Source organism: Sceloporus occidentalis, unplaced genomic scaffold (genome assembly GCF_023333645.1).
Source record: "Sceloporus occidentalis isolate IW3139 unplaced genomic scaffold, rSceOcc1.0.p SCAF_3, whole genome shotgun sequence".
Taxonomy (NCBI): Eukaryota; Metazoa; Chordata; class Lepidosauria; order Squamata; family Phrynosomatidae; genus Sceloporus; species Sceloporus occidentalis.
In genome coordinates, this window is record NW_028316983.1 from 127380784 (window position 1) to 127398343 (window position 17560).

At 41.3% G+C, this 17560-nt stretch overlaps 1 protein-coding gene across 10 annotated transcripts in view; it reads right to left on the minus strand.

Annotated features, from left to right (window-relative positions):
• PCDH1 (protocadherin 1) overlaps nucleotides 1-17560 on the minus strand; it is a 150146-nt gene that overhangs the window by 44771 nt on the left and 87815 nt on the right. For all 10 annotated transcript variants that reach the window (XR_016280523.1, XR_016280522.1, XM_089516162.1 and 7 more), the window contains exon 4: nucleotides 7873-8092. Coding sequence is in view for 8 of the 10 variants with exons in the window: in XM_089516162.1 (XP_089372288.1) it covers nucleotides 7873-8092 (220 nt within the window). In the remaining 2 variants the exon portion in view is untranslated. The remainder of the gene's footprint in view (nucleotides 1-7872; nucleotides 8093-17560) is intronic.

The following is a 17560-nucleotide window of genomic DNA, read 5'->3' on the forward strand; positions in this document are numbered from 1 at the left end:
GAACAAGAGGGAGCTTTACATTGAGATTAGAGGAGGCTGTCTTGAAAAATGAAAAGATAGTTGAGAATTGTAAGAATAAAATAAAGACAATTTTAAAACATAATTTGGATAAAGGTACTGATATTAGAATGATTTGGGATGTGAGTAGAACACTCATGGAAGGATGCTTTATTCAGTGTGGTAGTGAGTTAAAAAAGAAGAGACAAGAGAAGTCTCAATTGATTTTAGAGGAGATAGAGAGAATGATTTAAAAAAAAAAAGTCTCCCCAAAGATTTCAAATGATAATCAGATTAAGATTTTACAGATCAATATTGATGGTTGATGAGATGAAGAGAAAAGTGAAGTACAGTGCACCCATGTCATACGCGGGCGCGCTATACGCGGCTTCCAGCATACCCTGGGAGCCGCATTGAAAAGTTTTCTCCTGTGCCCCCTAAGAAACAATGGGGTGAGCCCCATTGTTTCTAATGGGGCTTGACTTTATGCGGTATTTTCCTTACGTGGCAGGGTCCGGAATGGATCCCCCACGTAAGGGAAGGGCCAACTGTATGTAAAAGATTTTTGAATTTGCAAATATTTGTAAGCTAATATAGCATTGATTCCTAAAGTAGTTAGCGATTTGAATTTCCTAAAAAAGACATGGATTTGACTTTGACAAAAAAATCCATAGACCAATATCACTGTTGAATAATGATTATAAATTGTTTGCACTGATTTTGGCTGACTGATTCAAAATTATTCTTCAAGATTTTATTCATGATGATCAATGTGGATGTTTACTGCAAAGGGAATTGAGAGACTATATCAAAAATGTTTTAAACATATGGGAATACTTATAATGACATAATGAGAAACAAGCTGCATTGTTATTTTTGAATCCAGAAAAGGCCTGAACTGGTCTTTATTATTTTGAATTTTGGAAGAAATTACTTTTGGAGGCAATTTTATTAAATGGGTTATATTTATCTAATAATTGGTAAAATCAGTTGGTGAAAATGAGTGCGGAAACAACAGAGAAGAAGGTTTTAGTAGAGAATTGAATGTGGGGAAAAGATACTGTAGCTGCCGGTCGTTAGCCTCAATCACAGATTTATAATAATTCTGTTTTGCCATAGAGATAGTGCACAAAAAAGAAAAAAAGAAAAAATTTATAATGAATAAAATCAGCCCATTCCCTCGTCTTTTCCTACAACCATTCGGCAGCTTGAGAACAAGAACGGAGAAACCGAACAATGGAAGTGAGCCAGGGCTGTGGCTTATTAGAAGACGTTACACATATCAATAAAGAGGCAAAACTATCAAGGGTTGCAGATAAGATAGAATTGAGTAAGGAGATCACTGGATCCATGGAGTCTCCAAGGTTTAAGGAAGATAAAGAAAAATCCAGATCCTGGCTAAAAGTCACAGGATCAATAGAATGAAGGTCTCAAAAGTGGCAGTTGGACAATTTGACGAGGAGGTGGATTATGGGTGAGGACAAAAGAGATGAAATGATGATCGGACAACAGAAAATCTTTAGCCATGAAGTTGGAGGTTACACATTTTTTTATAAGTACAATATCAAGGCAATGATCAGAAGAATGAGTAGGTGCATTAGAACAGAGTTCAAGACCAAAAGAAGACAACACAGAGCAGAGGCATACAGTCATAGGATTATTAATATCATCCATATGGATATTGAAGTCCCCCATAATCAAGGAGGGGACTTCATCCACTAAGAAGAAAGTCAGCCAGGTCTTGAAATCCAACAAAAACTTAGTAAGTGATCCCGGTGGATAACAGATAACTGCAACTGAAGTGGTAGGAAAAGTTTAATAGCATGAAGTTCGAAAGAAGAAAACAGTGCTGTTGAGGAGAAGAGAATCATAGAATCATAGAATCATAGAATCGTAGAGTTGGAAGAGACCACTAGGGCCATCCAGTCCAACCCCCTGCCATGCAGGAAATCCAATTCAAAGCATCCCTGACAGATGGCCATCCAGCCTCTGTTTAAAGACCTCCAAGGAAGGAGACTCTATCACCCTCCGAGGGAGTGCATTCCACTGTCGAACAGCCCTTACTGTCAGGAAGTTCCTCCTAATGTTCAGGTGGAATCTCTTTTCCTGTAGCTTGCATCCATTGTTCCGGGTCCTGTTCTCTGGAGCAGCAGAGAACAAGCTTGCTCCCTCTTCAATATGACATCCTTTCAAATATTTAAACAGGGCTATCATATCACCTCTTAACCTTCTTTTCTCCAGGCTAAACATCCCCAGCTCCCTAAGTCGTTCCTCATAGGGCATGGTTTCCAGACCCTTCACCATTTTTGTCGCCCTCCTTTGGACACGCTCCAGTTTCTCAATGTCCTTTCTGAATTGTGGTGCCCAGAACTGGACACAATATTCTAGGTGGGGCCTGACCAGAGCAGAATACAGTGGCACTATTACTTCTCTTGATCTAGACACTATACTTCTATTGATGCAGCCTAAAATAGCATTGGCCTTTTTAGCTGCCGCATCGCACTGTTCACTCATGTTCAACTTGTGGTCTACTTGGACTCCTAGATCCCTTTCACACGTAGTTTCATTCAGCCAGGTGTTACCCATCCTATATTTGTGCATTTTATATTTTCCGCCCTAAGTGCAATACCTTACATTTCTCTGTGTTGAATTTCATTTTGTTAGCTTTGGCCCAGCTTTCTAGTCTATTCAGGTCATTTTGAATCTTGATCCTGTCCTCTGGGGTATTAGCTATTCCCCCTAATTTGGTGTCATCTGCAAATTTGATAAGTATGCTCCCAATTCTGTCATCCAGGTCATTGATAAAGATGTTGAATAGCACTGGGCCCAGGACAGAGCCCTGTGGGACCCCACTGGTCACTTCTCTCCAGGATGAAAAGCAGCCATTGTTGAGCACCCTTTGGGTTCGGCCGGTCAACCAATTACAGATCCATTTAACAGTTCCTTTGTCTAGCCCACATTTTACAAGCTTGTTTGCAAGAATGTCATGGGAAACCTTGTCAAAGGCCTTACTGAAATCAAGATATACTATATCCACAGCATTCCCTTCATCTACCAAGCTGGTAATTTTATCAAAGAAAGAGATCAGGTTTGTCTGGCATGACTTGTTTCTCTGAAACCCATGTTGACTTTTTGTGATAATGGCATTGCCTTCTAGATGTTCACAGACTCTCTGTTTAATGATCTGCTCCAGAATCTTTCCTGGTATTGATGTCAGAGAAGAGTTAAAACCGACAAGAGTTGGATAGCAGGACACCGCCCCCTGCCCCTCTGTCCTCTAGGTGACTAGTGTGAGAAAAGAAAAGTTCACCAATGAGAGAGCAGCAGAGGTTATGTGTTGTGAGGTGGAAGCCAGGTTTCAGTGAGAGCAAGAAGATGAAGAGATTTAGCAAGAAAAAGGTCATGGACCGTCGTTGCTTGTGAGCCAACTGATTGGCAGTTTCAAAGAGAGCAACTGAAAGGGAGTTGAGAACAGGGAAGACACCTAATGGAAATCAAATTAAGAGAAATTGTAGGAGCCATAGAACAAAATAAATTAACAAGAAAAAGATCAGAAACAGACAGCAAAAGCAAAGAAAATATAAAAAGCCTAGAACAATCAATAGTCCCTAGCATTGCCAGGCTTGAAACAATCAAGTCAATCAAGTCAGTAATAACAATCCAACATCAAAGAACAATAAGTCATTAAATTAGCTCAGTAGAAGGCATATCCATGTTTGACCATGCTTCAACACTAAACTTCATTACAAACCCTAAACTACAGCTGATCTAAACACTCAACATTAGAACAATAATTTCCACATTTCTTTTTAGCCAAGGCGGCAATTCAGAAACCCAGGTCTTCTGTGATGCCTTCTGTTTTTTTCAAAATGGAAATACATTACCCTATCTTGCCAGTAAAGGATCTATATTGCTGTCATCCTGGTCTGTGCTGATTCAAGAAGGTCAGACTATTGTCATTCTTCCCAAACTACTCTGTTTACTGCAGTGGTGGAAATCATGCAGCCCTCCAGATGTTGTTGGACTGGGGTTCAAAGCATCCCTTACAATTGCTAAGCTCCTTAGAAGCTGCTCTTGTTCTTCCTTTTTGATATCTGGATCTTGTTCAAATTATTATCTATGTTAGGCCGCATCTTTTGTTTTTCATACATGTTATGCTCTGTATCAACACATGGGTACTGATTAATTCAGGTACAAACGGAACATTGGTACTTACCGTGAATGTTCATTTTCCTGCAGTGTTGAGGAGGGAATCCTTCTGTTTGGTCTCACTCCTTCTCTACTTCTTTAAGGTAGGACTTCAATCTTTCACTCAAACATACCATCCCTAGGAGAGCCAGACCCTCCCATGCCAGGGATGGTATAACAAGCTCCAATTACAGACAACTAATCACAAATATTCCTACCTAGAATTCACTAAACACTATTAAACAAGGGGTGGGAAAGGATTCCCTCCCCAGCACTGCAGAAAACAAACCTTCATGGTGAGTACCAATATTCTGTTTTTCTGTGGTGTGGGGAGGCAATCCTTCTGCTTGGACCTACCCAAGCAATCATCACATGAGGCATGCCTACTACTACACCTATACAGCCTGCTCCAAAATTCGCCTACCAAAGATGAGAACTTGTCAATCTTATAATGTCTGATAAATGTCCTGATTCACCAAACACCTATACAGGCTGGCTGGGAGGGAACCATCAACTGAAGTGCAGGCAGAGGTAATAAATTACCAGCAGCTAGAAAGTGTCCCTGCCTGTGGGAGTCACTTAGGGGAAAGGCATTTGTCAAGCAGTCCGAGTCTAGGGAAACAACAAGAATCAAGGTTAATCAAAGTCCAAGGGGCAAAGAAGCCAGGAAGTCTAAGGTATCAACTGCAGAAGTCTGGAAACAGGCATCAGGGACAGAATTGCTGGCCAGGAAACAGATGAGTTGCTTCCAACACTAGCCTTAGGCAGACTTAGTTCTTAAATGGTCTGACATCAACTGGTCCTAATCAGAGCTTCCCTGTTGCTGCTTAGCCTGCAGCCTGGCTGCATGCCTTTGCTCTATGTGTTTCTCCCTCCTTGATTGTGGGCTTAGGACCTCATCTACGTCCTCTTTCTGATCAGCTGGTGAGTCCTGCCTTTGTCCTGTTGGCTGAGACTGTACTTCAACAGGCGGAGCTGGATGAAGCTGCTCTGCAACAGGGAGAGCTGCAGGCTGCTTTCTATCTGGAAGACAAGCCTGGCTCCCTTCTTCAGCCTCCTTGTCAGACTCTTCCTGTAGATTCCAGTCTTGCAGTTCCTCACCCATGAAATTAAATTAGGATGGGGGGAGGCATGTTGCCACCCTATAAACATGTAGCAAGGAGATCCTTATTCCTAGTCCTACATGGCTTGGGTCCTGTCTTCTTGCGGGAACGCCTTCTCCCATATCTGAGGCCTGAGGGTGAACAGATCAGATTGTCTAAATACAAGTGAACATGAACCTCTTGCACCCTCAGGTGAGCCATCAAAGGCACCAACACCTTGATGCACACCAAAGAGGAAGCCAATAGGCCAAAGAGTAGAGCACTAAATAATGTTTTGAGATAGGTGAACCTGACAAATTTCCTCTGTGTTGGCTGCACCGGAATGTGTAAATATGCTTCCAGAAGGTCCAGAGAAGACAAAAACACCCCCCTCACGAACCCCCTCCGAAGTCTCCATCCAGAACTTTCTTCTTTTCACATAACAATTCAACCTGTGGATATTTAGTATGGCCCTCCATTTCTTGTTCGGCTTGGGAACCAAGAGGAGAACAGCTGGCATTCGCCCTGAAGGCCAAAGCCTTTGCCAGTTCATTGACTCCTTGCCTAAGCCTAGTCTCCTCCTTGGGAATCTGAGGCAATAGCTCCCTGTACCATCTGATTATGACCTAGCAAACAGGGTGGTCATTGATGTGCTTCTGATGGTAAGTGTGGCCGCCTTGTGTGGTCTACATCAGAAGGCCTCTAGTTTCTTGGGGGTGTTGTCCCCATTCTGGGAAAAAGACTGCCAGACACAGGGACATCAATAAGTGGAAATTTCAGCCTTTCCATCACCCACCTCTGGTAGTGAGTACAGCTGATGATCTCCCCTCTCCTCCATCAAGGAAAAAGAGTAGTTAGAGGAAGGAGGGCAGGATACAGACCGCCCAAAAAGGGCGGTCTCCCGCCACCCTGGTTTGCTCTGCGAGGGAGCCACAGCAGACAAACCACACAGCTCTGTCATGGAGCAAAAAGAACCTGCAAAAAGTGGGTTCTTTTTGTGGCACCTATGTGACGCCGCAAGGTGCCAATGGTGCACTTGCGGCGTCACAAAGGTGCTGGGATGTGCGGACACTATGTGTCCGTCACGTCAAAATGGCGGCGCCCGAATGTACAGGGTGCCGCCATTTTGATGCCCTCGTCACGTGTGAGGGGCGAGTTGCATCTGGAAGCGCCGCCCCTCGGATGTAATGATGGCACCCAGTAGGTCCCGTCTGTACAGAGCCGAGAGCTCCTGTAGCATTTGTGGCTGCCTGTGCTGCAAGTCCCAGAGCTGCACTGCCTTTCATGAACCACATGCTCTTTTTCTTCTCAAGGTGGGAGCTGTGAGTCTGCTGGCATTTCCCCCTCCCCTCCAGCTGACCACCTGCTGCTGAGTGATCAATCAAGGCACAACTCTGGTGGTAGGCCATGGCCGCTGAGTAAAAGGTATGGGAGGGAAGCAGGAGCACCACACTCACTCACCACTACCATGCCCAACAACAGCTGCTCTGTGTTGGCATACACCATCACCCCTCATACCTCTGTCACTTTGATGGTGATGGGTAAGGCCAGGTGTGATTCCCCCTGTCTGAGTAGGTTGGTCTGCCACCATGCTCCATCCGGCAGGTGTCTGTGCTTCTGCCCAGCCCATCTGCTCCTCATCAGAGATCAGAGACTCAGGTCACCATTGCCCTCCACCTCAATTCTCTTCTGGAGATGGTACATTCAGAGGCAAATCTTTACCTCCTTATCAGAAGAAGCTCAAAATGTAAGAACAAAATAAGGAACAAAGAACCACACAGTCCTTGGAGCTCTGGAGCTGTAAATGTCCTGTCCTTAGAGAACATTCGGCAGGATGCACGGGGGGTGGGGGAAGGTTCTGGCTCTTTTCCTAGGAATGGTGAGTTTGAGTGACAGGTTTGAAGCTCTGCCTTAGGGAAGGAAGGAAGGAAGGAAGGAGTGAGACCCAGCAGGATTGCCTCCCCACATTGTAGAAAAAAGGCAGTCTCAGTGTGATAGTGAGAGCCAACTCTGGAGGCAAGGGTTTGACTCCCTGCTTAACCATGGAAACCCACCAAATGACACACTCTCATCCCCAGAAAACCCTGTGATAGTATCACTTTAGGGTCATCAGAAACGACTTGAAGGCACACACCAACGTGATTGTGTCAATATACATGTGTTCTGGTGTGTATCAGTAATCTATGGGTAGTGAAATGCAAACTGAAAATGATGGAAAACCATGCATCTACCAAACTGGAAATTAATTGTACACATTTTCATAATGAAATAGGAAGGCAGAAGGAGCAGAATGCAGAGCACAGCAAATTATGGAGAATGGAATACATCCATTAATGTAACTAAATATTCTGCTGCCAACTGAAAGCCTGAACTGATCTCTCTGAATGCATTGCCCCTTTCCTTTTTTTTCATTTGTGGCTCATCCACTTTTTGGAGGCAGATCTAGCAGAAATGTTCTCATCATAGTTGCTGTTTAAGTATTTTTTCCAAAATGGCTAAGAATTCATCCCTAATCCCATTCCTCATTTGAATACAACAATATTTACTTTTAGAAAGACTTCCAGACTTTCTAAAAAGAGACAGGAATTCAGACTCAGCCCCTTACCATTTTCAGGGTGCTCCATTTCCCCAATGCTGCCATCAGGTGTGGTGCGCTCATAGTGATCCTCAGGCAGAGCAAGAGGTCCAATGCGGGGGCCTGATGAAGACTTGCTGCTTGGTGTTTCTGACTCCTCAAGGCCACTGTCATAGTAACTGTGTTGAGAGGGGTCCTGCAGATCTTGAGCTTGATTGGCTGCAGAGAATGTCACTCGGCGATGAGGTAACTGCAACAAGCAATAATAATTTTATTACACACACAAACACACACACAAACACAAAAGGTAACTGTAAAATGTAGCTACAAGGAATGGTAAGGAGAAATGTCTGATACATTACATTCAACAAAAATTTCTGCATTAGAACATACTTAGATGCCAAGTGATTAAAAAAACAACACCCTACTATTACAATTATTAATGCAGTCAACCCCTAACTGAACCTGGACAGACATTCTTTATTATGTATAAACCAGAGATTCAAGATTACTGCTTTCCCAGATGCTGCACCACTGGAGCATACACTGCTTTCTCTTGAAAGGTAGGAGCACATACAAAGTAGATCTTTCTCCTTATTTATTTCTTTTAACACAATAACATTAAGTTATTGATCAGTGAGAGGAGGGATTCTGTCTCAGAGGTTGATTGCAACATACTTTTCTACCCTGAATCTCAAACTGATTAGACTTTTAAAGAATTGATTCTATCTGAAGCCTCTCTTCATCTGTGCTCAATGAATCTGATAAAGAAGGCTCATGAAAATTTACACAATAAATTTGTTAGTGCTTAAGTTGCTAGAAGATTCTTTGGAACAATTCTGACAATCAACCTATTGGCTTAATAAGCCAAGATATGAACAAAACTTTGGACATGCTTTACTCCTCCTTTCACACAATTTTAAATTAATAATACTGCTCTGTTTGTCTGAAATGGGAAACCACTGTTACTAGTTATCATGAATAATAAAATTAGGATATTAAATTAAGCAACTTCAGGTTTGGTCAATAACTGGTAGCCAGGTCAATCAAATAAGGAATGTGTGGTTACTGAATGACTTCCGGATTTGTTTTTGACCCATGAAGGGAAGAACAATGCAGTTGCATATTTTTTAGATACTCTGCATGGCTGTTCATATCTTGGCTAATTAAGGTAAGATACTGTTTAACTGGAAGTGGTCTTGGTTGCTTTTGTAGTAAGGAATTAACATGGCTACCTATCTGGAAATAGTCAACAGGTGCATATCATAGATGGCAGAGATGAAAAGATTGTATTTTAGACAAGGCAGTGATGTAGAAGAAAAAATACAGTCAGCCGTATCCACAGATTCTGCATCCAGTTTCAACCATCCATGTTTTTAAAATATTTTTTAAAAATCCATAAAGCAAACCCTGATTTTGTCACTTTATATAAGAGACACCATTTTATTGCACTATTGTATATAATGGAACTTGAGCATCCATGGATTTTGGTATCCATGAGGGAGCCTGGAGCCAAATCCCAGAGGATATCAAGTGCCCACTATAGTCACAACTTGTATATTTCCTTTTCTTTCCACATCCATAACGAATTCACACAACTGCAAAACAAAAATTATTATCATTATTTCTTATATCCCACCTTTCTCTCAATATAGGGACTCAAGGCAGCGATATAGGGACTCAAGGCAAACAAAACAAACAAAACCTAGATTTGCTACTGAGTAGACACAGCTCAGTTCTTCCAATGGATGCATAATATATATATTTTCAAGGAACTGTGATGTCCACACTACAGTTTAGAAATTTCAGGAAGCACTAATGTCATATCCAGAGATGTTATTTGAAGTATGTCCCAACAAAATTATTGGAATTTACTATCATGCATTTTTCATGCAAAGATATGTGTTCTATTTTTAGATACCTATGAGTGATGAGGTGGTAGTGAAACCTGAAAGTTTGGACAACAGGAAACTACAAATGTGCTTGCATGCTCACCTTTAGCAAACAGCAATCCCTTGCTGGTGAACCACACTTGTGGATAAGGAAGAAACAAGAGATCCTTCTTTCCTTAAACTCAGAGAGAAAGAAAGAGCCCTTTCCTCCTAGCTCTCTTCTTGTTGAGTGCTTCCAGGTCAGTTTTGACCCTAAGGTGAACCTATCATAGGGTTTTCATGACAGGTTTCTTCATGGGGGGGGGGGATGTTGCCATTGCTATCCTCTGAGGCTGAGAGAGTATGACTTGCCCAAGGTCACCCAGTGGGTCTTTCTGCTCAAGTGAGGAATCAAATCCTGATCTCCAGTTGGAGCCCAATGTTCAACACCATGCTGGTATTTTTTTAAAAGAAGGACATATTTTCATTGTTTAATAGTCCAACAATTATTTACAAATGCCTTGATAATTCTGTCTTCTACCATTCTTTGATCTTGATAAATGATATTTAAAAAAATAGAAGTCCACATCAGAAACAGATAAACTTAGCAAAAGAGTCAAACAGAACAGAATGTGCACAAAGGTCCTTCTGAAGACGGAGATCCCCATTTGTGTCCTCTTAATGGACTGTTACTTAAAGGCTCATTAGCTGCTGATAATTTCAGAAGAAATGACAGAAAAAAACTTATGTACTGTGTTAAAGACCAACATTTTATTTGTCATAAGCTTTTGTGGACTACAGGCCATTTCTTCAAATGCATTTCCAACCTACCCAATGAAATTAATGAGAAAAGAGTATGCCCTCCATTAGAGAAATTGAGGAAGAGTTTCAAGCTTTACTTTTCTTCTTTCATTTGTCAGCAAAACAGAAAATAAACACTGTGATGGATCTGGCAGAAGGAGATGTCTATAGGGAACTGTGGTCATGGGAGAAGGAAGAAGCTAACAGCAAAAGCAACTCTAATCCTGAACCTCACAATTTTTACAACATCTATATCGACAAAGTTACATATAGGAAACTGGATTTTGTTTTTTCCTAGGGAATGCAGAAATACAGAAAGAATGTTTGTGATTATACCCTTGTACCACAAGACAAATAAAAGTCATTAAGAAATTGATTCCCACAGTAAAGAGGCAAGTAGCCTTGAAAGGGATGTTTATGGATGTGATGTTGCTCTAAAGCCTTTGTTGACACTAAATGCAGGAATGCCATTTTGTGATTTAGAGAAGGAGGCAGTGGGTTTGGGAGCAGCCAAATGTGTGAAAAACATTGATCTTTACCTGCAGTCCATGGCTGCAGCTGCATTTCTGGAAGGTCCCGTGACAATATTAAGTGAAATGTTGGCTCAAATTTGAAGCATAGATACCCAAGGTATGCCAGTAGTACGACTAAATGTATTTGTCACTAAGCCAAATAAGAGCCTTAATGGTAGCCCAATTGCCTAGGATCCCATCAATAAATACAGCATCTAAAGGGAGCTTACTATTTTCCTTGAGAATGTAGGATATTTGCCAGAATGTTGTTAAGACTGAATTGGTGATGAAAGCAGTGACAGGCAAGTATGTCTTGTGCTGACCAGCTTGATTATTAGTGGCAAAGAAGAAGAAACCTCAGCATATAAAATAGCTACACATAATTGAGAAAACCCTTCAGAATGGGTCAGCTCAGTGGTTGAAGCAGAATAAACAAGCACTGCTGTAGAGATTCTCCCTAGACCTGGGAAGTAATAATGCCACATTACAGTCTACCAATGCTTGAAAAAGATCACTCGCAAATTTGCATCCCTCACAAACTGGCAACAGCAAACAGCCAATTTGATACTGGCAAATCAAACTAGATGAAAGTAGCAGCAAACTCAGCACCTTTAGCATTTCATTTGAAAAAAGACACTTCAGAAGGCTGCCCTTTGCCACATCATCTGCACAGAGTAATTCTGAAGAAAAATCATGAATTTTAAAGGTTGGGGAAAATGTCAAGAATTCTTATTGATGATACTGCATTATAAAGAACTACAGAAAGCTAAGTCAACAGTCTAAGAGGGTTTCTGACAAGATGCTAGAAGAACAACCTAAAGCTTAATACCTGTATAATGCAAATTGAGATGGAGCAAAAGAGTTGCTTCAGCCATATCGTAAAAAGAAGAGGCAATACATAAGACACAAGTAAAATGCAAGCAGTAAAACAGCTAAAAGCACCAATCCCTCAAAAAGCAGAATCACAGAATAATAGAATCCTGGAATTGGAAGAGACCCCAAGGGTAATCTGGTCCAGTCCTCTGCCATGCAGGAATACACAATCAAAGCGCTCCCAACAGATGGCCATCTTGCCTCTTTGAAAACCTCCCAAAAAAGGAGACAAAACCACTCTCCAAGGCAGCGTGTTCCACTGATGAACAGCTCTTACCATCAGGGAATTCTTCCTAATGTTTAGGTAGATTCTCTTTTCCTGTGGCTTGAATCCATATTTGTAAACATGCTAGGGAGATCCACTTGACAAGACCAATCAGTCACAATTCTTTTAATCACCCCTGTCACAATAATAGTGGCATGAGAAACATTGTCTTCCTTTCCAGCCTGGAGCTGGGAGAGAAGCATAGATCACACCCCATCTAGTAACCTTCAAAACTCAAAAGGACTATGGGAGACAGTGGCATCACTACTGGAGTGCAGAGTGTGTGTAACTCACTGGGCCACACCATCAGAAGGGATGGCATGCAAAATTAATTGTAAGGTGGTGTGTAAATTAATTAAACAGAGAAAATAAAGCTGATCTAAATCTAATTATGCCCAGTTCATATAGAATCAGAGTTGGAAGAAACATCCGAAGTCCATCTACTATAATCACGTCTCTTAGTCTGCATCCACACTGCAGAAATAATCTTGTTTGACATCACTTCAACTGTCATGGCTTCATTCTATGGAATTCTGGGAATTGTAGTTTTTAGCCCTCTCGGTCAGAGATCTCTAGGGGTGTCAAACTGGATTATTTCTGCTGTGCTGATGCCACATTAGTGGAAAGAGATTCAGAGCTAAAGCATCTCTCATTCTGTTAGATTTTCCTGCACTGAAGGGGTTTACAGAGATCAAGAAATATTTTATTTTATGCTTTGGCAGAAAATTCGATAAACTAGATGTATATTGAGTAACATGAAAGTTTATGAAATGCAAATCTGAAATGTATGGTTTTTCTTTATTTATTTTTTTAAAAAAACTAATAAAGACTAAATAAAAAAAGGCACAGGCTTGTATAATCTTGGAGCTGGAAGGGACCACAAGGGCAACCTAGTCCTAACTGTGACAATAACAGTTCTGAAAGATGCCTGTTCAAAGACCTCTAAAGATGGAGAGCCCAATACCCTCTGAGGCAATCTATGCAACTGTCAAACAGCTTTTACAGGCAAGAAATTCTTCCTAATGCTTAGGTAGAATCTCTTTTCTTGCAATTTGAACCCATTTGAAAATAATTGAGTTCAAGCACAAATCAAGCCTGAACTGTCACTGGAAAGTGAAATGACTGTTGTACATTAAACGTATCATTACATGACATGACTCATTGGAAAAGATGAGAATGCTCGGTAAAGTAGAAGGCAGTAGGAAAAGAGAAAGGTTGCATTACATGTGGATAGACTCTATCAAGGAAGTCATGGCTGCCCTGAGTTTGCAAGACCTGAACAGGGCAGCAGAGGAATCTTAGAAGTCTATCATTCATAGGTCAATGGTGACTTGACAGTAAATAACAACAATAATTTAAAATTCTGAGCAAGAGCACTCCTCTATTACTTTCCCAAACTACAAACCCCAGGATTCCTTAGGATGATGCAGGCCATGACAGTTAAAGTAGGATCAGCTGTGCAACAGTATGATGTAGTGGTTTGAGTGCTGGGCTATTTATTGTGGTGGAGATCAGGGTTCAATTCTTTGCTTGGCTGTGGAAACCCATCGGGTGACCTTGGGAGAGTCACATACTCTCAGGCTCAGAAAGCCCCATGATAGGTTCACTTTAGGGTCGCCCTAAATCAGATATGACTTGAAGGCACACAACAACAATGGTGCTACAGCTGTGTAGTCTGAAAAGGCTCTAGGTGTGACATTTGCACACAGACAAACATTTAGTAGGACCTTTTCTTTCTGGCTTGTTTACTATTCAAGAAAAGGCCAAGCTGACCTGTCAAAACATGTGATGGGGACTACAGGGGAAGTAGAAATCGTATTTTGAAGTGTGGCTTGTGTGTGAGACAAAGAGCAATGCTAAGACTAAATATATTATTGTTGTTATTACACCATTGTTTTGCTTTGCAAAATTGTATTTGTGTATTGGAAGTTTAGAATAATACATGGTGCATTTGCTTATTGTGTTCATGTGAGTTATGGGCCAGGTTCACTGTCAAAATTGCACACATGCACACACGCACACACACACAAAGATTTCTTGCAGTGTTCCATGAGAACATCACAAAATCCAAAGTCCACAGTTGAGTGATATAACTTTATCAGGACCAATGTAAATTTATGTAAATGTAAACACATTTAGGCTGTGCATATGGTATTCTAAGTTAATGGTGTAATTTTAATTTTGCTAGTTTTTTATGTCACAACTATTGCCATTACATTCAGTGATATATAGGAATTATGATTTACAAATAATATTAGTACAAAAAAACATTACTAAGGATTCTGCATGGTCTGGAAAGGGAGGAGGTTGATGGGGTGGCACCATGAGTTACCACACTGGGTGTAGCCAACCCTAGTGATGCCACTAATGGGTGAAGTCTACTCCCATTCTTTAGTCCTAGTTGAGAGAAAGATTGGAGCTTCTGACTGTGGCACCTTTGCTGCCCTCAGCCTCTGGCCTTGGAACAAAAGTCCAGAGATCCCCTCTTGGCAATCAGGTGCTTCATGGACTTTGGCTGTCCAGTGTAAAAAGCAAGGCTGGAATAAGGTTTTATGCCTTCCAACATTTCACAAATGAATATAGGGACACCCATGCAAATCTGAGTAACATCAAGGTATGATTGAAAAGATGTTTGAAGGGAAAAAGTTGTTTATGAAAGCAACAGCAAAAGTGTAGAATTTTAAGCAGAGAAACCTCTGGATTTATATAGTGAATTTAAGAAAAAAAACTTAAAACAATAAATATAAATATGTAATAATAATAATAATTTGTTTTATTTATATACCGCTATTCCAAGTAAGCTAATTAGCAAGTAAGCTAATTTTGCCCCCAACAGTCTGGGTACTCATTTTAGCGACCTCGGAAGGATGCAAGCCTGAGTCAAGCTTGGGCTCTTTTGCTGGTCTTGAACTCGCAACCTTGTGGTTTTGAGTGAATGGCTGCAGTACAGGCATTTAACCACTGGGCCACCAGGGCTCCATGTATGTGTGCAAGATGATTATAAGTACATTAATTCTAAGTATACATTAATGTAAAATCAATTGAATCTTACTCAGAACAACACCTTTCTGTCAGATGATCATTGTGAGCTCTGTGTTAATAACCATCCCATCTGCTCCAGACACATTACATATTGGATTCAAATTCTAAATCCCCCAGAAAACTTGTATGGTCATTTTGAGATAACTATTGTCCCTCAGCCTAATTTACTTTGCAGGATTACTGTAAGGATAAAAATAGGTTTATAAGTTGGAACTTAAATGTGTTGCTGGAGAAGTGTTTTATGGATACTGTGTACTATTAAAAATGAACATTAATAATAATAATAATCCTAGAGCAAATCAAGGCTTAACTCTTCTTAGAAACCAAGATGACTAAACTACTTTGGCTATATCACGAGAAGACAGGAATCACTAGAAAAGACAATAATTAGTAAGGTAGAAGGCAATCAAGGAAGCCATGGCTCTGAGTCTGCTGTGAGCCTGCTGCGACTCGGAGGCCCCTCATTCATAGGGTTGCTATGGCCCGAAACAGACCAGCCAAATACAGCAGCTTCCAGCCATTTCAGGGCCATGGTGTGCAGCAATGCATGCCCTCAAAGTGGCTGGAAGTTATTCTGAGGCTGCCTAAGGGGACCCAAAGCCACTGGCAAAAGGAGCAACAAAAAACCCCGAGCATCTTATTTGGGCCCATGGTGGTGCCCCACTCAGGAAGTGGGCCATCTGGTTGCTGTGGTCCTAGGTTGATCAGGGGGAGGCCACCCCAAGCCATCCATCTCCTTTGCCCCTTTAAGTCAAAATCGACTTGAGGGCAGCTAACAAGAGAGGAGGGGATATGTACAATGCCTTTAGCTCCAGGAGATACATGGAACCGAATTAGTTAAAATACATACAATTAAAAAAAACATGATTGTTATTAAAAAAAAAACTTTGATGCATTCTAACTGACTTTTAGGATATTAAAACCACACACTCTTCTCACTCAGACACTGTGACTGCTATCCTGTTAGTGACTTATGATAAATTAAGTCTCTCTTTGGATGGGGTGCAGAAGGCTATTCTCTTGCCTTTGCCCACTCTCCAGAAACCCTCCATGCCTAGCAGCTGTCAAAGCACTTGGAGGTGCTGCTTCTGCTGCTCCTTCTTACCAGAGGGAAGAGTGTGCATGATTCATACCATGTAGAACTGAGCTCCTGAAGGAAGGAAAATGTAGATGCACTCAGAGGGCACCTTCATAACTCCACCAGCACCAGCACCAAGCTGATTTTTTGTGGTCTGAACCATCTCCTCTCATTCGCCTACCCAATGGTACATGAGAGCAGAAAAGGGGCTTGATAGCTGACAGACAGTGGGAGGATTCAGAAGTGTGCATGTGGAGCTAGTGACCTATGTGGGATCTTGGTCACAGATGCATATGCATTCTCTCCTCATCTCTCACACAGAGTAACAAGGGTATACCCAAAAGATACACAAACACATTCCCTCCTCTTGCACCACAATCACACATATAAGCATACACTCTCCCCCTGCTCTCACATTCATATATCACCCACTATTTTCTTTGGACATACATAGGCTGGAAAAAATTTTTTAACTACTCGTTGGCTGTCCTACTTTTCTAGTTTCTCAGTGAGCTTCTGATGTCAAGGCAACACAAAATAAAGATACTGCCCACTCCCACCCACTTCAAGGATAAAAACATTAATGGGATGAGTGATAAAACTCTTCAAACTATTAAGGACAGACGAGAAACAAAAGTAAATGGTGACAGGAATACGCTCAAAATCCTGAATGTAACCACCTGTACTTGTGATGATAATTATTGCATAAGTAGAAGAAGATAATACACACACACACAGGAAAAGGAAGAACAAGAGAACTCATCCACAAGATCCAATAAGTGAAAGGAAAATGTAAACAAAAAAATAGGGGGACTGAGATGGCCTGGTAAAACCAGCTTCTACCCGGCTTCCCTTCACCCCAGAGCTTTTTTCTGCCCCAAATAGGAGTTGACTTTTTTTGCTCCTATTTGGGGTGGAAGTTGGATGGATTGGGGCCAAGGTGTACAATTGCCGCAGCCCTGATCCGGCCCTTTCAGGGGTGGCGTCTTCTCTATTTCACATACTCTTTCCCTTTGTTTTCCTATCTCTCTTATTCCTCTTGATTTTCTCTCATATTCCTTTCTGCTTAATTGTCTCTCATGTTGCTATTCTTTTTGTCTCCTCTCTTAAGTTGCAGTTCTCTTAAAACAAGCCTAATCAAGTCAATCTCAAAAATCACCTTTTCTTTTTGATTTTTAGCTCTGACAACATCTTTGTTTTACTGGGGAGTTTCACTGGGTTTCTGGTTGTAATCTCTTTTACTTTGCCACAATATTTACCCCAGAGGTTACACTGT